Source organism: Hyperolius riggenbachi, chromosome 5, assembly GCF_040937935.1.
Source record: "Hyperolius riggenbachi isolate aHypRig1 chromosome 5, aHypRig1.pri, whole genome shotgun sequence".
In the NCBI taxonomy this organism is placed as follows: domain Eukaryota; kingdom Metazoa; phylum Chordata; class Amphibia; order Anura; family Hyperoliidae; genus Hyperolius; species Hyperolius riggenbachi.
The window spans coordinates 393904868-393928316 of NC_090650.1; the positions used below are offsets into that span (position 1 = coordinate 393904868).

General features: G+C 43.1%; 1 protein-coding gene across 49 annotated transcripts in view; it reads left to right on the forward strand.

The window, feature by feature from the left end:
- Positions 1-23449, forward strand: part of RIMS2 (regulating synaptic membrane exocytosis 2) — an 816797-nt gene that overhangs the window by 559947 nt on the left and 233401 nt on the right. For all 49 annotated transcript variants that reach the window (XM_068237786.1, XM_068237812.1, XM_068237820.1 and 46 more), the window contains 2 exons: positions 2747-2877; positions 6761-6932. In XM_068237786.1, the coding sequence (XP_068093887.1) occupies positions 2747-2877; positions 6761-6932 (303 nt within the window). The remainder of the gene's footprint in view (positions 1-2746; positions 2878-6760; positions 6933-23449) is intronic.

The following is a 23449-nucleotide window of genomic DNA, read 5'->3' on the forward strand; positions in this document are numbered from 1 at the left end:
TTCACTACATAATGAAAAAAAACAGTTATTAATAAAATGCATAGTCAGCTCACAAAGCAAAAAAACTGTACTTTTGGGAACCTATAATGTCTAAATGAATAATAATACTTATGCACAAATGCAAGTATGCTGATCGTAATGCATAGAAAAAGTAGGAAAACAGGTTTTTTATTGAATTTTATGTCAGGGTTTTAAACCGCTTTAATATCAAATGTAAAGCAACATCACATTCTTCAAGAAATCCCATGCAGGGGCTATCATCAGGGAAAGAGTATGAATGCGTACGAATAACATTTGATACAAGTGATTGAACATAAAGCACAATAAAATAAGGACACCCAGAAGTAGGAAGGAGAAACAGAGGCACAAAGAGGTTGGCTGGTCTCCAGGGTCCAAGAAATCCAAATTACAGAGGGGTTTACTTATTGTATTTATAAAGCGCCAACATATTACACAATGCTGGAAGGGTTACATTAACATACCTCCCAACATTTTGAAATGAGAAAGTGGGACACTTAGGTCACACCACTAACCCCCCCCTCCCCCTACCGATGCACCCCTAGTCACTCATACCATAAATATTTTATATGAAAACATATGTGGGTGGGGAGGAGGGTGCTACTGGAGAGAAAGCGAAAAGAAATTGAGGTGCCAGCCGCACCAATGCGAGGTGCGGGGCCGGCATCGCATTCCTCCCTCCCTTCCTCTGAATGTGTCCCCCCTACTTGTAGAGTAAGTGTGCGCAGCGAAGCTGGGGCTGTCATCTTACCATTCATCCGGCTTCACTCTGCTTCCTGTTTGCTGTGACATCACAGGAAGCAAAGTGAAGCCGGCTGCCAGTACACATGGATGAATGGTAAGATGACAGCCCGCTCCGCTGCGCACACCTACTCTGCAAGCAGGGGGGGGGCACATTCGGAGGGAGGAATGTGATGCAGGCCCAGCATTGGTGCGGCTGGCACCTCGATCCTTTTTTTCCCCCCACTCTCTCTGCCCAGCCGGCCAGGACATAAGAGGGGTGGGGCGGGATAGCGGGAGCGCTCCTCCAAATTGAGACAGTCCCGCTGATTCGGGACACTTGGGGGGGCTTGCAATAAAGTAGTCAACGCTATGACAGCAAGAGGAGAGTGGTCATCAGAATGAGTGGAGAACATTTGCTAATCCCATGCTGTCTTGCCGCAAGATCCATACGGCACAGGTTTTTTGGAAATTAGGTTATGAGTCTTTGATTGTAGCTAAAACATGGTCACTAAGCATCACTTTTTTAGGTGATTCAAAAACTGCATCACTACAAAGAAAATGAATTTCCATTTGGATGCCAATGCCCTTATTCAGTTCACTTTTTCCCTTAAAGTACTCTTAACCTGAACATTTTTCATTTAGCTTACTTTTAATCACGATTTGTGTCACAGCATCATTCGCACCCTCCCGGTTCCCTTCTCTCCCGATTCCCGGTGTTACTCTAATTTGCTGTAACCGCACACAGCACAGGAGAGCTGCGATATGTGTGGGCTTGGGGAAATTGAGCTCGGAAAGATAGTACACTAAAATAAGTGTACCAGACCGCTAGATGTGTTTTTTTTTTAAGCAAAACTACAGTCTAAAGTTTCCCTCAGCACATTATTGATTTTAAATCTATAGGGGCAAACTCACTTTCATGGCAAAATCTCGCTTCCTCTCTCATTGGTCCATCTTTCAGGACTGATGTACAGATCTATGTTAATGTATGTTTTTTTTCTATTGACAAAATGTGTTTAATTGACTTAACATATTGTTTCTTAGAAAATCTTTACGGTATGCGTGACTAGTGGTGTGTTGGTGTGCGCTTGGTTAGGGATGTGGCTTAAGTGTCCCCCTTTTTTTCATCTCAGAATGTTGGGAGAAATGGCTGTGTGTAATAATTTCCCTGAAAAAATAAATCACACAAATGGGCATGGAGAGATACTTTAGCTGATATCGCTTTGTACGTGTGTTTATCGAAAACAAAATGTGTTAATTTGGCATCAATTTTGCAATTCATGTTGATTATTTTTTGCTAAGTGGCAATATCTGCACTCCTTTATAAGTTGGAACCGTAGTGAAAAGCATTTTAATGTTCGAATAACATACCGTATATACTCGCATATAAGCTGACCCGTGTATAAGCTGAGGTACCAACGTTTCCCTCAGAAACCAGGAAAAAGTGATTGACTCGCGGATAATCCCCCTCCCAAATATAGCCCCCCTCCACCATAGCCAGATGTTCCCCCAGTACAAGTCACCCCCCCCCCAGCCAGATGTGCCCCAAGGATCATACAGCTGTGTCTCAAGACCCCACTAGATGGCATCATAGATATGAGACACAGTGATTGCCACACAGGAAGAATCCCCAATTATTGCACCACTGACTCGTGGATTGCACGCTCCACTCCACAAGCCAGGGGACACAGGTAGTCTTGAGCAGTGCGCTCTGCACCACCATGTTGCAAGGGATGGAGAGCACAGACACAGCAGAGTGCAAGCTGGGAAGAGCAGGATCACTAGTGCATGATCATTACGCTCCTCTGCCAGTAACAAAACCTGCTCCACCATCTGTTTTGCTTCACTGACTCACATATAAGCCAAGGGGGTAACTTTTCAGCACATTTTTTATGCTGAAAAATCAGGCTTATACGTGAGTATACACAATAATTCAATAAATGTTATCTATATTCCTATAAACGTTGACAAAGTGAATGTAGTTATACATTTTGCTTTTCTTCTGCAGATAAAACTCTGGTACGACAAAGGTGGCCATCAGTTAATAGTCACCATTTTAGGAGCTAAGGACCTGCCATCGCGAGAAGATGGGAGACCGAGAAACCCTTATGTTAAAATTTATTTTCTTCCGGATCGAAGGTACGTTTGTGGCAAACTTGTTTCTCTCACATTCACCTATATCCTTCCTGCATACGTACAAAAGTCACTGGCCATTTCATTTAAAGCAACATTTATTTTTTACAGTTTTGATGAGGTGTGCTAAAGTTGAACATGTGTTAAGTAGTCCTCTGTGTCAGAATTCACTTACTTCCTGTTAGCAGTTACCCTGCAGGAAGTTTGCACACTTCCTGTCAGCAGCGACCCTGCAGGAAGTTTGCACGCTTCCTGTCTCTGGTGACCTCACAAGATGGGAGGGGATGTCTGTAGACAAGCAATGTAAACCTGATACAGGTAGTAGAGCAGTGAGAGAGATTCTTACCATTGTCTATTTTGTACAAAACTTATAGTTTTCCAGGATTTCCAGTTAATCTTTATCTGTCATTTTATTCTGATGTAGGCTTAAGGTGGCCACACACCATACGTTTTTTTTAAATATCTGTTCAATTCAAGAATAGCAATCATTTTTTTCTCACCGATTGATCAGCTGTTTAAAATGTTACAATGTGCCACACACCTATGTTCAATTTTTTCTCAGTTATGATAAAAATGATTGGAAACTCTGAGAAAATTGCTTGGGTGTATATATTAACCATTTCTGCCGCCGGGACATGAGCTTCACATCCGCAGCGGCAGCTGCAACAGCCGCAGGGATGTGCTAGTCACGTCCCTGCAGTTTGGGGTGCTGTGCCCCGCAATCGCGATGTTGCCGTAAGCAGGGGCGATTGGCTGCAAGGGAGAAAATTTCCCTTAGCCAATCTGTACATGTCAGCCGAGAAAAACGCTGTTTTAGTTCAAAAACAGTGTTCATTCTAAATAGAGCTGATGCGCTTCCTCTCGCCGCTGCTTTCCGCCTCCGATCGTTAGATTTATGAATGGGAACAAAGTTCCCACTCATTAATCTCCCTGCAGGCCACCGTGATCGCAGGCATCCATTGATGCCTGCGTCACTTCCCTAGTTACAATGTAACAACACATTGCTTCCTATGGCGTACTTGTTGTACGCTAATAGGAAGTGCTCAGCGGAGACAACTTGTGGCCAAATAGTAAAATTACACCTACTGACTTTAGGGAATACCATTTTTTTTAATATGTATGTCAAGAGGGCATATTATTATTAAATTATGTGCTAAAAATTAGTAATGGTTGTAAAACTGAAAAAAATGCACCTTTATTTCCAAATAAAATTTTGTCACCATACTTTATACTAGGGATATAATTTTAATGGTGCAATAACCGGGACAAATGGGCAAATAAAATGTGGATTTTAATTACGGTAGCATGAATTATTTTAAAACTATAATGGCTGAAAACTGAGAAATAATGCATTTTTTCAATTTTTTTTCTTATTACTCCCATTATAATGCATTTAGCATAAAATAATTCTTAGCATAATGTACCACCCAATGAAAGCCTAATTGGTGGCGGAAAAAACAAAGGTATAGATCATTTCGTTGTGATAAGTAATGATAACGTTATTGGGGAATGAAAGGGAAGAGCGCTGAAAATTGGTGAAAAATACCCGTGGGCTGAAATGGTTAATAAATTAACAAACTACCACACACCATTACATTTTCATAAAAATTGATCTGAAAAATCCACCATTCCCGATCAACTTTTAGCGAATAAAAAATGGGAAATCTCATCGGATTTCTTTAAATTTTTTTAGGAAAATCTGATATTTTCTATGCATTGCCATATAATTGGGTCGTTTTATTGTATCGTGTGTGGGCCAGCTTTAGCAGTAGCAAGGTTGTCTCGTGGCTAGCTAAGAAACCTGCTGGCTGTGTGTAGCGCAACAATGCAGCCATGTGGTGAAGGGAGTGTCGGGGGGGGGGGGGGGGGGGGGGCTGTCAAGGGGAAGGTGGGCATGCTCTGACATCACAGTGTGGGTTTGTTGTCAGGGGTGGTGATGAAGATCCAGGCAACTCTGGGCACAAATTCACCGTCTAGTCCCCTGAAAAAAATTCTAAAATACTGAATGCTGTATTTTACTGACCCTTAATTTTTTACTAAAGAGGTGTCGGTGAAACAACCCTAATGTGTCTTACTTGCGGCCTCCTTTCAATTGCGCGTGGCGTCTGTACATAAAGCAGTATTTTTATTGGCTACGACAGTGCTGCATTACAATGATGCTAATGAATGGAAGCATCTAAAATACCAGTTAACTTTTAATGAGGTTCCATATCTCTTGCTGAAGGTCATTAAGGAATTTTAATTTCAGATAACCAATTTAAATTTACACACATCTCGTTAGGGAATTGTCAGGCAGGCCCAGCCAAATGCACACAAATGTCTGACTATAATAAACAAAATTACGTTGATAAGATTTAATAAAAGGTTTGAAGTCAATAGTATGTGATCCTAAAGTGTTGGTATACTTATACTTAACCTACGTAGCGGTTATCATGAGTCCAGCCCGGGGTGGAAAAAAACAAGCTAGAAGTGGTTATTCTGAGCTAAACTCGTGGTAGCAGCCGGGAGGCTACTGCAGAGTATAATGCGCAACAAGTGTTTTAAACTCACCTCCCGCGGAATCCCGACGTCGGCCACCATTCTTCTTCCTCTCCTCTGAGGCTCTGCTTCCCCCTGGTGAGATTGTCATCATGGCAACAGCTGTCAATCTCACTATAGGGTTACAACGCCACCTGGAGGATGGAGGGAGAACTACAGCACTGGATCCCAGGGAGGTGAGTGAGTACTAGGGCTGCTGAAGATCTCTCTGCGGTGTGATTTTTTTTCCAGGCTTGGTCTAAAAGCATGCTAAAAAAAATTGCACCACTTTTCGACCCTAAAATCTGGAAAGAATCAGACCGCCAAGAGGGTTAAAGAGGAACTTTAGCAAAAAGGGGGAAAAATCAATACATTGCAAAGTGAGAAGTTACAAAATAGAAAACAAGAAATGATTGATATTTGCCATGTAATTTATTCATATTGTTTGATCCACAATCAGCCTTCATGTCATCATCTTTACTACTGGCAGACATAAAAAACAAAAAACCAGACAGCACCAACTGCCATTATCTATAACCACACCCCTAACAATGCTGCAGTCAGTACGATGTGCTCTATAGGCAGTAGCAGTGTTAGGGAGACTTGCCCAAGGTCTCCTGAATAGGTGCTGGCTTACTGAACAGGAGGAGCCAAGATTCTAACCCAGGTCTCCTGTGTCAGAGGCAGAGCCCTTATCTAGCCACACTGTACACTATCCAGCCACACAAAGGTTGTTGTTTTTTTTTCTATAGATATTCATATGCACAGATGGAGATACTGGTTGCTTAGCAGTTAGAACAGGCATGGGAAAACTTGGCCCTCCAGCTGTTAAGGAACTACAAGTCCCACAATGCATTGCAGCCACAGTCATGACTCATAAAGGCAAATGCATTGTGGGACTTGTAGTTCCGTAACAGCTGGAGGGCTGAGTTTGCCAATGCCTGAGTTAGAAACAGCCGTTATTTCCCACAGTGCACCAAGGCTCCCATAGTGGGACATCAGGACCTAGGTTCTGACATCACACTGTGGGAGGGTTTTCACCACAATCTATTCCCAATCTGTTTGAGAAAAGGTAAAGATTTCTCGTGGGAAAGGAGGTATCAGTTTGGGATGAGGTTTAATCCTTGGTTACGGTTCCTTTTTAAGTAAAGATGTGATTAAAACAGTGAATGCATTCCTTTATCTTTGTTGTTTACAATTCTTCTTAATCTCAGGGTTATCTCATTTTTATAAAATTTGTATTATGGTTAAAAAAAAAGGAAAGAAATCAGAATGTTCTCTTTCACTTTGTGGTGAGAACAAACACAAACATGAAATCATTTTGTTATTGTTTCCTATGAATCATCCTGGATTTTTTTCATTGTCGTTACAGTGATAAGAACAAAAGAAGAACAAAGACTGTGAAGAAGACGTTAGAACCCAAATGGAATCAAACATTCATTTACTCTCCGGTTCCTCGGAGGGAGTTTAGAGAACGAATGTTGGAGATTACACTTTGGGATCAAGCCAGAGTTCGAGAGGAAGAAAGTGAATTCTTAGGAGAGGTGAGCTCAATCTGTTATTCTCTCTTCGGTTAGAACAGAGGGATGCTTTCTGCTGCTTATTTATCTTGAAAACTGCTTGTTTTGTAAACCCAGTCTGGTTAAAGTGTACCTCCAGTGCAGGGGTAGGAAACCTATGGCTCGGGAGCAAGATGTGGCTTTTGATGGCTACTTCTGGCTCACATACAAATCAGTAGGGGTTGATTCACTAAGCTACACTGCTCAAGCAGCACAGATTAGTGTGGCAGCACAAATAACATTTTTAAAGTAGGCATGCACTACTAGCTTACTTGCACTACCCCAAAACGAACGGCTGCTCCAATTGTCCCGCCCTGGATCCTGTCAGGTCCAGTGACTTTTATAGGAAGCGATCCCCGCACTTTATTGGGCCAATAGGCTGCCTGTCACTTGACAGGCATCCTATTGGGCCAAAGTGCGGGGATCTCGTCCTACAAAGTGAATCAACCCCAAAGTCAGCTAGCTAATTGTACAAGCTGTTAATCTGTATTTCTCCTCTCTGGGAAATTGCTGATGTTGCTGAAACCCAAGAGAAGCTGAAGGCGTGTCCGACACTTCCGCTGCCCGACGCATCAACTGTATACACATCACCATGGCGACAGGGACATAAGCCCTACTGTCCCAGTTTGAAACATATTGTATGGCTCTCACAGAATTACATTTTAAAATGTGCTATTTATGGCTCTCTCGGCCAATAAGGTTCCTGACCCCTGATCCAGTATAACAGTCAGAACTTATCATGTCAGGCTCTGTCTTAATGATGCAGGATTGGGAGGATCTGAGTTATGCTACGTACACACATGCGACAACGATCGTTCGTTGTCAACAACGAACGATCTTTTAATTGACGAAAGAACGACCGAAGTAAAGTTAGTTGTAAAAAGTGTGTAACGATCACATCGTTAGAACGAACGTTACACCACGTAAAAGCACTTAATGCGCCTGCGCATAAAATTGTAAAGTTCCTTGGAGAAAAAGAGAAATGCACATGTCCAGCCTGGTACGAACGATCGTTTCCAACGATGTACCACTTTTGCTAACGATCGTCGGTGGTAAAAATCCGTCAAGACAGAACTTTGTTTTGTAGCGATTTGCCTCGTTCCTCGTTTGCCTTAATAGTCGTTGGTTCGTTTTTTGTAACGATCGTCGTTGGTAAAGATCGGGGAACGATCGTTACAAACGACTATAGTCGCATGTGTGTACGCACCTTTAGTTCCTTACCTGATCGGCCGTAATTCATTCAGTCAGGTGAGCTCTCAGCCCTGAGGCCTGTACAAAATCCACAGCCCTGGTACGTATTAGACTAAGGATTCAGAGTCGAGGAGTTGGAGCCTTTTTGGGTACCTGAAGTCGGGTTTGGAGTTGGAAGTTTCATAAACTGAGGAGTCTGAGTTGGGAGTCGGATGATTTTTGTCAGCGCCCAAATATCCACGGTGCTCATTTTACATGTACACATTGCAAACACACTGTCTTGCAGTATGCGTTTGGCCAGTCCTACATAACCCTTCGCTTCAGTGGTAATGGTAAAATGATAAACCTCAGCATCTTCCTGTAGATATTCGTAGAACATGCTATGTTCCCAACAGTCAGTCCTCTTCATCTTTCTTTGTGAAAAGTCATGTTTTACTGTCATAGGAGGCAGCTGAAGTAATTATGTACCGGTATTTTCTTAATATGCTTTTGTTTCATCTTGATAGTAGATAGGAATTCCAGACTCGCCATTCTGCTGCACATTGTGGCATAGCAGAAGGGCAGTTTACATATTGATGCTCCAGTATTTAGCATTAATTGGTCCAGTGCAGGACCATTATGAAATCATCCAATTCTTATACAATTACATAAGAAATACACATAATTGGAACTAACCCATTCTTCGTTAAAGAGCCGGGAATTGCTCCTGAGGAAGTGAATGCCATCTGCATAAATGGTTCATGAAACTTGTTGAGACCTACCGGTAATCAATCCAAAAAAACAAAACGAAAAGTACCTTAAAGAGGAACTCCAGTGAAAATAATAAAAAAAAGTGCTTAATTTTTACAATACTTGCAAACACTGCATTAAAATAACCTCCAAAACTAATCATACGTTTGTATATCCATAAACTTCTGTATCCCCTGTGAGAAAGTGGCTGGCAAAGTGCCACTCCCTTTGTCACAAGTGGTATACGATGGACGGTGTGTTGCATCCGGGATCAGGCAGTACATCTTGTAGCAGCTCTGCAAGATAGGCTCTTGTGGACTGTCGGGAGTGGCAGGGGTTAAATAGGAACTTCAGTGAAAATAATGTATTAAAAAAAGGCTTCATTTTTTTCAATAATTATGTATGAATGATTTAGTCAGTGTTTGCCCATTATAAAATCTTTCCTCTCCTTGATTTACATTCTGACATTTATCACATGGTGACATTTTTACTGCTGGCAGGTGATGTCAGTGGGAGGAGATGCTGCTTGCTTTTTTGGCAGTCTGAAACAGCTGTAAACAGCTATTTCCCACAATGCAATGAGGTTCACAGACGGGAAACTGTTGGGATCATGGTCCTGACATCACGCCGTCACCACAATATCAGCCATATAGAGCTCTCCTGATGATCCATTTGAGAAAATGAAAAGATTTCTCATGTAAAAGGGGGTATCAGCTACTGATTGTGATGAAGTTCAATTCTTGGTCACGGTTTCTCTTTAAGATATGATAAAGATATACGATCTATTACTCTCTAGTTAGGATGTCCCATCCATTTCTTTTATTTGTATACATACATTTTATGTTATGTTCTTTGTGTTCAATAAATAGTAAACTTTTTAACCTACTGGAGGATCTGATTTAAGATATGCCGGTATGTTCCCAAAGGGTCATAGAAAAATGTTTTCCATCTTCTACTTTTTGAGACTCTAACCTCTTTTGAGGTGTGCGGACAGAGATGCAAATACAGTAGAGTAATTGCACACAATTTGTAGTTACGCCCTATACTTGTCTAGGCATAACTACACATCATGGGGCACCCCAACAAAACTTTGATGCCCCCCCTACACACAATGTGTACCCCCTTTCCTTTGCCTCCCCCTTGTGACCCCCACAGCCTGGGGGCCCATCCTTCAAGGGTCATCAGACAAGTGTGGACATCACAGTCTTCACACTCATAACAAGTGTAGCCACAAACACCAGATCTGAAGGATGGACCACTTTATCATAGGGCGTAAAGTAGTATTTACCCCCCTTATAGATCTGGGCCAGATCTATAAGGTCGCAGTGGCTGATCCCCTTTAGTTACACCCCTGCCTTGGTTCTTTGACAGGGCTTCTTAATTCAGGCTCGTATGAGTTGTTTTGGACAAAAAAAGAGCTTCTGTCATCGGTAATAAAAAGGTGATGGAGAAATAAGATGACCTATCTCATGAGAAGAGTTCTGAGCCTCAGGACCAATAGCACCATTGGCTTTGGGTACATTCCCATGTCTACAAGCAGCATTTATATTTGAGGTTTATAAGAAATGATCATTCCTGCAGAAATATTGCAGTTTCAGTGGTTTTTCATTAATTTAGCACTCAGCCTCGGAACGGTAGCACATTTATTCATTAGAATCTGAATGTACGGACCTAAATGTCACGCTCCTATAATTAGACTGTGCTAAACTTTCTGCTTCCCAGAGCAAATGTCACCGTGGTGATAATAGCTTTCCTGTTTTTCCTTTTTTTTTTTTTTTGTATTTTCTGCTCTCTCAAATGGTTCTCAAAAGAAGAATGGTTTTCACTCCTTGCTCCGATCGCCCCTAAAGTTAAATAAGCCCTTCTGTAAATCATTTGTACGTACGTAGGAGTGATTGAAGGCATGAAACAACACATCACAAAGACAGTAATGCTCACCGTATAATAAACACACTGGGAAGTGCGTGTTTTTAGCATTGGATCGGTACCAGCACTTTGCCTAAATCCCCAGCAACCTTATTGACAGATCTACAATAGAACAAATACCTCTACAATTAACTTTTTCAGAGAAGAAACTAAGTTCCAAGATGTAAAAGTGGACTCTGGGAATGTTTATTTAACTTAAAGGAATGTTTAGATCCTTAGTGGTTACCCATAACCTACAAGTGTGTAAAATGAGAGAGACCAGGAGCCCAATGGTGTTGTGTATCATTGAACAAATGCGTATATAAGGTGACGTATGTAAGAAATATACTCACAAGGGTGGGTTGCAAAAACTTGCAACCACTGTCTGAGCCTGCGGAAATATAACTGTCCATACTCAGTGTCTCTGGTCTGTCGGTGCAGTCAGATGCCACTTGTTCTCTCTCCTTTTCGGCCCAGTGCACACTGGGCGGATCCGCTTGAAAATCCGCGTGGCTAATGTATCTCTATGGGCTGGTGCACACCGGCGGTTTGAGGTTTTTAGCAAGCCGCAAATGTGCCTCTTGCTGCACGTTTGCGGTTTGCTTAAAACCTCAAACCGCCGGTGTGCACCAGCCCATAGAGATACATTAGCCATGCTGATGCTGATGAGGCCGGCGGATCGCATACAAAATCCGCTCGGTGTGCACCCGGCAAATATCGGCTCTCTGTTTCCAAAACCGCTAGCGTTTTGTGGATCTGCTAGCGGTTTTGGTTTGCACTGGGCCTTATAGTTGTGAGGACTGCAGGGTCGTTGTGACTATGACCCACTAGGAGTGTAGACTATGCTTAAAAAAAACTTGGTGGAGGAGCCCTTGATGGTAAACTGTAAATTAAAATACAATTGGAGATGTGTAACGTCTTACCTTCTCAGGACTAACCAAAAATGAATGGAAAAGGTACAGGGGTTGGACAAAATAATGGAAACGCCTAACATTTTGGCATCATAATCTTTGAACAGATTTTAACCAGTTCGCATTCAGTCGTTTTTCGCTTCATGCATCCGAACAATGTTCACCTCCCATTCATTAGCCTATAACTTTATTACTACTTATCACAATGAACTGATCTATATCTTGTTTTTTCCGCCACCAATTAGGCTTTCTTTGGGGGGTACATTTTACTAAGAGCCACTTTACTGTAAATGCATTTTAAAAGGAAGAATAAGAAGAAAACGGAAACAAATCATTATTTCTCACTTTTCGGCAATTATAGTTTTAAAATAATACATGCCTCCATAATTAAAACCCACGTATTGTATATGCCCATTTGTCCCGTTTATTACACCATTTAAATTATGTCCCTATCACAATGTATGGCGACAATATTTTATTTGGAAATAAAAGTGCATTTTTTCCGTTTTGCATTCATCACTATTTACAAGCTTATAATAAAAAAAAAAAAGAAATATTTCATCTTTACATAGATATTTAAAAAGTTTAGACCCTTAGGTAAATATTTGTGTTTTTTTTTTTTTTAATTGTAATGTTTTTTTTTTTTAATTAAACATTTTATGTGGGTATTTTTGGGAGGGTGGGATTGAAATTGTATTTTTTTTGTAAATATATGTGTATTTTTATTTTTATTTAACATTTAGATGTAGTTTACTTTTTGGCCACAAGATGGCAGCCATGAGTTGTTTACAGTGACGTCACTCTAAGCGTACCACGTACGCTTAGAGCGACATAGGAAGCAGAAAAAGCGTAGCTTCCGAGAGAAGCTGTCGCTTTTTCTGCGGGGGAGAGGAATCAGTGATCGGGCACCGTTGCCCGATTCACTGATTCACTGGCTAACAAACCGCCGGCCGATCGCGCGCGTGCACGCGCGCGATCGGCCGCGTGGACGCGCAGGAGCGCACATGGCTTCCTGGACGTGAGTTTCACGTCCAGGAATGTGAAATAGTTAAGCAATCGAAATTGCGAAATCGAATTGTTAGAAAAGCTCGTAAGACCATGGCTCCTAAAATCACTGCAGAGCTGAATGAACACCTACAGAGCCCAGTTTCCACAAAAACTGTTAGTCAGGAGCTGCACAAATCTGGATTTCATGGAAGAACTGCAATTAGAAAAGCTCTGCTCTCAAAGACAAATGTATTAAAGCATTTAAAGTGGTGTAGAAACCACCAGAATTAGTCCCTCGAGCAGTGGAAAAATGTTATTTTGTCTGATAAATCATCATTTACCTTATTTCCAACCTCCGGCCGAGTGTACATTTGGAGATAGCCGTAAGAAGCATTTCATCCAGACTGCCTTCTCCCAACCGTAAAACATGACGGGGGTTCTGTGATGATCTGGGGTGATATTTTTTGGAAATCCGCCGGGCCAATGATTTCCCTTCATGGAAGAATTAACAGCCAAGACTATTTAGGAATTTTGGGCAACCAAGTTCATCCTATGGTTCAAGAACTGTTTCCGGAGGGGAATCTTTCAAGATGATAATGCCCCAATCTATACAGCTAGAATTGTTAAAGAATGGCACGAAGAACATTCTAGTGAAGTTGAGCATCTCATCTGGCCACCACAATCCCCAGACCTCAACATTATTGAGCATTTATGGTCGTTATTAGAGATTCAAGTAAGAAGTCGATTTCTGCCGCCATCGTCTCTAAAAGAACTGGAGGGTGTTTTAACTGAAGAATAGGCTAAAATTCCATTGGAAATAATACCTCGGAGAATTAAGGCTGTAATTGCTGCAAAAGGTGGAACTACACCATATTAACCTGCTGGGCGGTCTGGACGAGCTCAGCTCGTCCAGTACCGCCGGAGCCTGCCGCTCAGGCCCTGCTGGGCCGATTTGGCTGAAATAAAAAGCAGCACACGCAGCCGGCACTTTGCCAGCCGCGTGTGCTGCCTGATCGCCGCCGCTCTGCGGCGATTCGCCGCGAGCAGCGGCGAAAGAGGGCCCCCCTAGCCGCCTGAGCCCTGCGCAGCCGGAACAAAAAGTTCCGGCCAGCGCTAAGGGCTGGATCGGAGGCGGCTGACGTCAGGACGTCGGCTGACGTCGATGACGTCACTCCGCTCGTCGCTATGGCGACGATATAAGCAAAACAAGGAAGGCCGCTCATTGCGGCCTTCCTTGTTTATTCTGGGCGCCGGAGGCGATCGGAAGATCGCCTCCGGAGCGCCCTCTAGTGGGCTTTCATGCAGCCAACTTTCAGTTGGCTGCATGAAATAGTTTTTTTTTTATTAAAAAAAAACCCTCCCGCAGCCTGCCTGGCGATCTTAATAGAACGCCAGGCAGGTTAAAATATATTTTGTTGATTTTCAAGGTGTTTCCATTATTTTGTGCAACCTCTGTATGTTTATTCTTACACAATAGACAATGCGTTTCACGGGTCTTGCCCCGATTCCTCAGGCTTTCCAGGCACTTTTATTGACCTGAGGAAGTGGGCCAAGATCCGTGAAATGCGTTGTCTATTGCGCAAGAATAAACCTACCTTTTCCTTTTGGTTTGTCCTTCTGAGAAGGTAAGACGTTACACTTCTTATTGTATTTCAGTTTAGTATCATCAAGGGCGCATCGCCAAGTTTTTTTAGTTTTTTTTTACATTATAGCTTAAAAAAAAAAAAGTGTCCATCATAAGTTAGGATGGTCATTGGTCGGTTAAAGCCGCCTCTGCCAAGAATCTCCAGTTAGTTGTACCCACACACCCTTGTTATTGGCCAGTAGGGATAATACGGCATGCTCAAGCCAAATCTTCGCATAGAGTGCACCCCCTCTGTAAATCCATATCAAATTTATTTCACAGTTTTACAATGAGCTGAAGAGATGGACTAGTCCAAAACCTGTAGCTTCTGTCAGATTTCTACTACCTACTGTAAGTAACAACAACAGAGGAGAAAAGTAACTTATGGCTCATTTTACTCTGGAAGAAACGTACTTCTTATTTGTTTAAGTTTGCACATATTTTAATTATAAACATTTTTTGCCATAGTGGCCCTTTAAACTAGGCATCAGTGAAGGAAATTTCCAGCATTTGTTTTCATATTTTTAATTTAAATCGGTTTACTCCACATTGCCTACCCTGGTAATATACAAAGAGTTCACACCCTCTGCCATGTGCTTTCAGTAATCCACACCTGCATAAACCTCTTCATTATGACACTATGGACGTGGCTACTTTTGAAGCTGACCGTAGTTGTATTGTTTTCTTCCCAAGACAGGTTCTCGTTAAATTCCATAATTCTTCTTTCGTTAAAAGAAGCGTAGCTAAGCAGATTAGTGCAAAAATACCACATTCCATTGGGAATAGGACTAAACGAGATGTATGGCTGCTGAAATTTGATTGGTTGCTATGGGACATAGGAGAGGGTTTTTTCTAGCCATATAATCATCCATTGTGTGCACTGTGAATTATATATGGCATCCCTGGACAGCTGGTGAAGTCAATGCTATTTTAGTACAAGCTTGTCATCCATTAGACATGAATGTGTATGTCATGTAATACTTGTATCTCAGGCATAATCAATACCTATCACAGCATTTTTGTTCTTGGAAGACCTGGCAGGGTTCCCGATTTGTTGCACAAAACCTTCTATGTCAATCTGTGTTTGGGGAACGCCTTTCAGCAGGATTTATGCAGATGGATTTACTAAATATAAATTTGCCTTCTTAAAGTGAACCAGAGATGAAGCACCCTCATGCATTTTACCATATATATCAGTGGGAACATTCGAGAAAACACCTACCCTGCTCTCTGTTTCATCCTTCACTGCTCAGCCTGCTTGTTATCAGGCCTGATAAAATCCCCAACTGAGCATTCAGTCTGGCTTTGTTGAGGAATCATTATAGCTAAGTCATTATAGCAGAGCCAGAAGGGGCAGGCTTGGGCTTGAAAAGACTTTAGAGTAGACAGACTTGGCTATAATGATTTGTAAGGAAAGCCGGATTGAATGCTCAGTCTGGGATTTTATCAGGGCTGTGAACAAGCAGGCTGAGCAGTGAAGGATGAAACAGAGAGCAGGGTAGGTGTTTTCTCTGTTTCCACTGATATATATGGTAAAATACATGAGGGTGCTTCGTCTCTGGTTCACTTTAAAGTGTACCTGAAATGGGGTATGTAAAAAAACAATAATTTAAAAAAAACATACCTGGGGCTTCCTCCAGCCCCCTTCAGGGCTTTTTTCAGGCCTCTTGCACACTACGTGCGATTCCGATATTTTTTATTTATTATACGATCCGATTTTTGATGCGGCTTAAAAAAAAAAGTACTACATGCTGCTATGTTTTTTTTAATCGGAGTCAAAAATCTGGTCGTATAAAAAAAAAAAAAAAAAAATTCGTAATCGCATGTAGTGTGCAAGAGGCCTTACATCGGCTGTGTTTCGCTTAGTTTTTGAAAAGGCTTGCGATCTTCCAAATGCAAGTGCAGTAAAGTTACAATTGGAATTGTGGGAATGCATTAACACTGAATGCGTTTGTCATTTTCTAAAAAAGCAGTCTTAGTTAGTTCTGTAGTGAAAATTGCAAAATTCAAAAGTCGTTTGCGTTTTTGATTGCGTTTTGCGAATTTTGGTGAGAAAAAGGGCTCAGGGCCGGGCCGAGGCAGAGGCGAGAGAGGCTCCAGCCTCAGGGCGCAGTGTAGAAGGGGGCGCACAACTCACTCAGCTATCATTTCCTTGTTGTGTTTGAAGCAAAGAGAAATAATGAAAAGGGACATATAGCAGTGACTGCAAGCCAGATAACTAGAGATTAAGGTGTTGCCCAACTTACTCTAATAGCAATCAGTGTGTGACGGCTGGGGTGGGAGGGATGGAGGGGCGCACTTTGGTGTCTCAGCCTTGGGTGCTGGATGACCTTGTCCCGGCTGAGCTCAGGCTGATTACTCCTTGGCCATCCTTCGCTAGGTTTCCGGCCATGCACCCCCCCCCCCCCCCCCCCCCCCAATATGGCACTCCTGACACAGGGAACGTTGTGTGCCCAAGCAATAGTACTGCTCAGGCACAGAGTGCTCCTGGCGATGGGCCAGGCATGCACAGTCCGCCCCAGACTGAAGGACTTCATGGGCTGGATCCAGGCAGTGCAGGAGGACGGCAAGGGAGCAATCAGCCTGAAGGGGGCTGGAGGAAGCCCCAGATATGTATAGTTTTGTTTTTTTTAAACTCCCATGATGCACCTTTCTGCTAAGTGAGTAAGTATGAAAATCATTCGCTTACAGCAGAGGTGTCAAATTCAATTACAAAGTGGGCTGAAATTAAGCTCTGGAACAAGTTGCGGGCCAACCTCAAATGTGTAGTAGCCACCTCTGTCCCTTATAAAGTTCCCTGGTGTATAACAGCCCACTCCTACCCCTATACGGTTCCCTGATGTCTAGTGGCCCTCCCCTATACAGTTCCCTGGTGTTTAGTGGTCCTCCCTCCTCTATACAGTTTCCTGCTGTCTGCTGTGATTTTTTTTAGGATTCTCTTTAAAGTAACGTACACGTCTGGCTTTCTATTCTCAGCTTGTGTATATTGTGCTGCTTTGGTTGATGTTGTCTATAAAAAATTGTGTGTGTTAAAGTGGACTGGAACTCTTGTACAGGACAGAAAAAAAAACAGAGAGAAATGCATCCTGTATGTATTTAGAGAGTTTAGCCTGTCTAATTCCCCCTCATCTGTGACTAATCACCAGTGTAATTTGATCTCTCAGCTGTCAGCTCAGGAATCTCCTCTGCCAAGGTAGAGCAGCCAATTTAAGGAAGTAGACACACTGCAGATTTATTTCCAGTCTTGTATCAGCTGTAACAAAGATATATGTTTTTCTTTAAAGGTTAGTATGTTGTTGCGTAGTTCTGAGTTCAGGGCTGCTTTCAAGCGGTTTTAAACTCTGACAAAACATTCAAGAAAAATGTGTTTTCCTACTTTTTGTAATCCATACAATTATCATATGTGCTTTTGTGCACAAGTATTATTATTCATTTAGAAATTATAAGTTCCCAAAGTTCAGTTTATTTACTTTGAAAGCTGCTGGTGCATTTTATTCATAACTGTTGGATTTCTATAGTAAATGCGCCCAGTAATGATGTCTGAGCAGTGTTTCAGTTCAGGACTAGAAATGGCCCAAACCTCAGATTTTCGGTTTGCGAACTTCCGCAAAAGTTTAGTTCGCGCGAACTTTCGCGAACCACAATAGACTTCAATGGGGAGGCGAACTTTGAAAACTAGAAACACTTATGCTGGCCAGAAAAGTGAAGGAAAAGATGTTTCAAGGGGTCTAACACCTGGAGGGGGGCATGGCGGAGTGGGATAGACACCGAAAGTCCCGGGGAAAAATCTGGATTTAATACAAAGCAGCGTTTTAAGAGCAGAAATCACATTGAATGCTACACGTGCTTTAAAACATCTTGCATGTGTATACATCAATCAGGGAGTGTAATTAGAGTTCTGCTTCACACTGACACACCAAACTCACTGTGTAATGCACCGCAAACAGCTGTTTGTGTAGTGACGGGCATGCTGGACTGGTGCGCACCATGACAAGATTGCTCTTCCTCACTCAGTAATGTCAGGTAATGTCTGACTGCCTTATCAACTTTCGATGGTTCTTTCTCTACCATTGTAAAAGCTTACATCTATTTTTTTTTTAATTACATTTTCTGCTGGCTGTTCAGTACCTGTAACGAGAATCTGTTATGGAGGGCAAGTCTGCCATTGTGAGTGACCACGGGTAATGGCCAGGGAATCAGGGTTCGATTCCGGTCCAGAGTGGGAGCCGGAGAACCGGCTACCACCGCCACACATCCAAGTAAGGACCCATTTGCTGTATAAGTAATGTACAGGCCCTGATCGTGCTTTGCAGACCAGGCATCTGTGGTCAGATGGACCCTTGACCCAGCGCTGTGTGACAGAGATGACACCAATTGCCTTTAACTAGAATGTATTATGGAGCGCAAGTCTGCCATTCATTCAACTGTGTGACACTGTCGATGGTACTTTCTCAGTAGCATGATGACCACGGCAAATGGCCGGGGAATCCTGGTTCGATTCCAGTCCGGAGTGGGAGCCTAAGAAACGGCTACCACCACCACACATCCAAGGAAGGCAGCAGGCACGCTGTGGGCAAAGGAGCAGGACCGGCTACCACACATCCAAGGAAGGCAGCAGGCATGGCATGCACGTCCCGAGGTAGTGACCAAAAATAACAATACAGGAGGACTTTCGAGGCCCTGCTGTATATGAGATGAATCAACTTTAAATCCTTTAACGAGAATCTGTTATGGAGGGCAAGTCTGCCATCCATTCAAGTGAAAGGTATGCACTGACTGCCAAGTATAATACAATGTGCAGTCAAAGATGCAGTGAAAGGTATGCAGTGACTGCAAACAGCTTTTTGTGTAGTGACCCCTGTGCTGGACTGGTGCGCTCCATGACGAGAGAGTGCCGGTGATGACGGCTTTCCAGCTAGTATGGTCGCCTGGCTGAGGTAGCTGAATGACAGAACAGTAACTGTCCAGCTGATCAAATTTGGTCTATCCACAATGAAGCAATGACCTTATTATCTTGGGTGTGCCCCCCCGAGACAGTCATATAGCCGGCGGTCATTGCTTCATTGTGATACGCAAGCCCCTTCGCCGCGGCAAGGTAATAATCACGAAGAGGAATTGGCATATGTACATGCCTTTTGTTTTGTTGTTGCAGCTGCAGTGCAGCCAGAAAAATTAGGCAGGCATGTACACGCACCAGAAAAATTATTATAGCGGCCGCTGCTATAATTCAGGAATCCACCTGGAGTCCTGGACGCTGTTGGTGGTGGCGGAGAAGGCAGTCAAGCGGCCTGTGGGCAAAGGTGTTGTGTGGGGAGCGACTTAGTCTTGGGGCAGGCAGTCACACGGCGTGCAGATAGAGATGCTTTGTCTGGGGAATGACTTAGGCTCAACACACACCATACAATCTTGGTTGTTCAATCTTACCACTTTCATGTAGTATAAGAGCTTATCCAATTAATCATTCAAGGTATTTTCAATCTGTTGGCCCTTATACTACATAGATTTGGTAAATCTGTACAACCAAGATTGTATGGTGTGTGTTGAGCTTTAGTCTTGGGGCGGGCAGTAGCCCTCCGGGATCCATGCGCCCTTCATTTTGATAAAGGTGAGGTACTGAACACTTTTGTGACTTAGGCGACTTCTCTTCTCACTGACAATGCCTCCAGCTGCGCTGAAGGTCCTTTCTGACAGGATGCTTGAGGCAGGGCAAGACAGAAGTTGGATGGCAAATTGGGACAGCTCTGGCCACAGGTCAAGCCTGCGCACCCAGTAGTCCATCGCTGCTCATACTGTTGATGGTTCTTTCTCTACCATTGTTAAAGAAGGCGCATGAACGGGGAGTCAGGGTTCGATTCCGGTCCGGAGGCAGCAGGCATGGCATGCAAATCCTGAGGTAGTGACAAAAAATAACAATACAGGAGGACTTTCGAGGCCCTGCTGTATATGACACTACTAATTGACTTTATTACCTTTAACGAGAATCTGTTGTGGAGGGCAAGTCTGCCATCCATTCAAGTGATAGGTATGCACTGACTGCCAGGTATAATACAATGTGCAGTCACTGATGCTGTGAAAGGTATGCAGTGACTGGTATTACAATGTGCAGCTGTCACACAGGTGCAGTTAACAGGTATGCTCAGAGTGGTATATTACACAACGTGCGGTCACACAGGTATTGTGATCAATTATGCAATGACTGGTATTACAAATGTGCACCTGTCTCACACACACACACACACACACGTACTGGACAGGCACATTGACACTGCGTGCGCCTACGTAGGTAGGTGGGTGCACTGAAGCGAACAGGTAGTAGGTATATGCAGTGATGGGTAAAACAATGTGCACCTGTCACACACAGACAGGTACCGGACAGGCAAAGTTACATAGTTACATAGTTATTTTGGTTGAAAGAAGACATACGTCCATCGAGTTCAACCAGTATAAAGTACAACACCAGCCTGCTCCCTCACATATCCTTGTTGATCCAGAGGAAGGCGAAAAAACCCTTAGAAGTGCGCTCACGTAGGTAGGTGGGTGCACTGAAGTGAACAACAGGTAGTAGGTATATGCAGTGATGGGTATTACAATGTGCACCTGACACACACACAGGTAGTCACTGAATGTGCTGGGCCTGGCAGTGATACACACAGTAGGAGTTACCAAGGCTGTCTATGCTATACAAGTGTCTGCGGGACACACACAAAAAAAAAAAAAATAGATCACAAGAACAAGATTAGCTCTCAAAAGAGCTGTTGAGTGGTTCTTTTTTAACAATAACAATCAGCAAGGAGCAAGCTAAGAAGCCTACAAGAGCCTAACTAAGCTTTCTATATGAGAGTATGCAGCAGCTATCCCTTCTCTAATTAATGCAGGCACAGGAGTGAGTGAAAAGCCTGACACTGTCTGCCTTTTATTAGGGGGGGTGGCTCCAGGAGGTAGTGTAGCCTGATTGGCTACAATGTGCCTGCTGACTGTGATGTAGAGGGTCAAAATTGACCCTCATGATGCACTATGGGGGCGAACCAAACTTCCGGAAAAGTTCACGGTTCGCCGCGATCGCGAACCCCGGAAGTTCGCCGGGAACCGTTCACCGGCGAACCGTTCGGGCCATCTTTATTCAGGACTCATTAGCAGAAGTTTCTGCACAGTCAGAGAATATTTACTTAATTGTATCAAGTGAAGAATGTAAACAGGTTATCACCAGTTCGGATGCGGCTGCCCCTGCAGGAGAAAAAGTCAGTCCTGTGATTTAACCCTTTAAATGCTGTTTTACAAAAAAAAAAATTGTGTTAGTATATTATATGCTGTAAATAATCTTTTAGAGGAAAGAAGAAATACTGGGTTTCATTCCACTTTAATTTGCATTTGGAAAAACGGCAAGTTGGCTATGTTTTAGTATTTGAAGCTTCAGCAGCCTCTGTGTCACCCCGCCTTATGCTGTGAAATATATCAGACTATAGCGTAAATAATGCTTCTGTCCCCCCCCCCCCCCCCCCCCCCCAAGAATCAACATCGCGGTGTCACTCTCACCTTTAGTTGCTGGGTGTTTAGTTGTCAGTCAGACAATAACTGAAATATCATTTGCATCACAGATTTCCTTCATACTAGACAGTTTACTGACGTTTGACAGACTGAAGCAGACAGCGGAGCAGAGTTGGCTGTGTGAGATCCCAGCACTGCGTTGTCAGTCACAGGGAGACGTACAGTTTTGTACCTGACACAAGCAGTTATGAGCTAAGTGACAAGGCCGTAGCGGCGGGAGACGGTGATGCTGAGAGTCAAGTGCCGCTTATCCTGAGTCACACATACTAAATATGGCATACTTAAAGGGATACCCCACTTTTGTTAAAAGAATGCCGTGCGCCTAGATCGATGCTGCACAAGGCATTTCACAATTACATTTCATTTATTGTAATACGTTCTAAGGGGCTGGAACCCACTAGAGCGATTTCTTGAGCGTTTTGGGAGCGATTCAAAACGCTAGAGATTTCCCTAAACGCTCAGCGAATGTTAATAGATGGGCCAAATTCCACTGGAGCGATTGAGATTACCAAAATCGTAAACGCAGGACATGCATTTTTAGCGTTTTGCGTTAGTGTTTCTGCAATGTAAAGAATATAAACGCTGGCGTAATCGCTCGTCAAAACCTACACAGAGTGATTTTGCTAGCGTTTTTACATTACTGCACACTGTCAAAACATTAATTGAAAGGACCAATCAGATTGAAAAATGCTAATCGCTACATAATCGATGGCAAAACGCTTACACTTTTTAAAATCGCTACCAAAATCGCCAGAAAACGTTAATGAAATCGCTTACAGAATTAAAAACGCTAGCGATTAGCAAAAGCGTTTTCTAGTGGGTTCCAGGCCTAAGGCTCTGAACTTGAGGAAGGACATTTGTTCAAAGCCGCGAGTGTCGCTCTGACCCCCGCCACGTAAGATCTTGCTTTTATTACGAAGATACACTTTGAATGTTGTGTTTTTAAAGAAGATTTGCATAAAGCTTTAACTTTTTAAATGGAGTGGAGTCTTACCTGATCTAATTCAGCAATGGAAATGTCGATGGAAATGGTTATCTATAGGATCCGTTTAGGTGTCCATTGTGAACGTGTCTTTTGTGGTGGTGGAATGCAAAGCCCTGACACGGCACAACTTTTCCGGTCTCCAAATGGAACAGGGACATGATACATGTTATTGATGACGTCAGGGCTGTGGTGGAGTCGGTACAAAAATCTTCCAACTTCGACTCCTCAGTTTATGAAACCATGACTCCGACTCCGGGTAACCAAAACGACTCCGACTCCTTAGTTTAATATTTAATAGGGCTGTGGATTTTGTACAAAAATCACCCGACTCTGACTCCTGACTCAGACTCCTCAGTTTATGAAACCACCGACTCCGACTCCGGGGCCCAAAATTGCTCAGACTTCTCGACTCCGACTCCAACTCCGACTCCACAGCCCTGGATGACGTGTCCGTTATAACTCACACCCTGAATACATGGATGGATGGACAGATACATACATTGGATCCATCACAGCCGCCCATGTTGTAAACCTAGCCTAAGAGATCTCTACGGATGCCTTAAAGAGGAACTTTAACCCAGGATTGAACTTCATTTCAGTCAGTAGCTGATACCCCCTTTCCAAC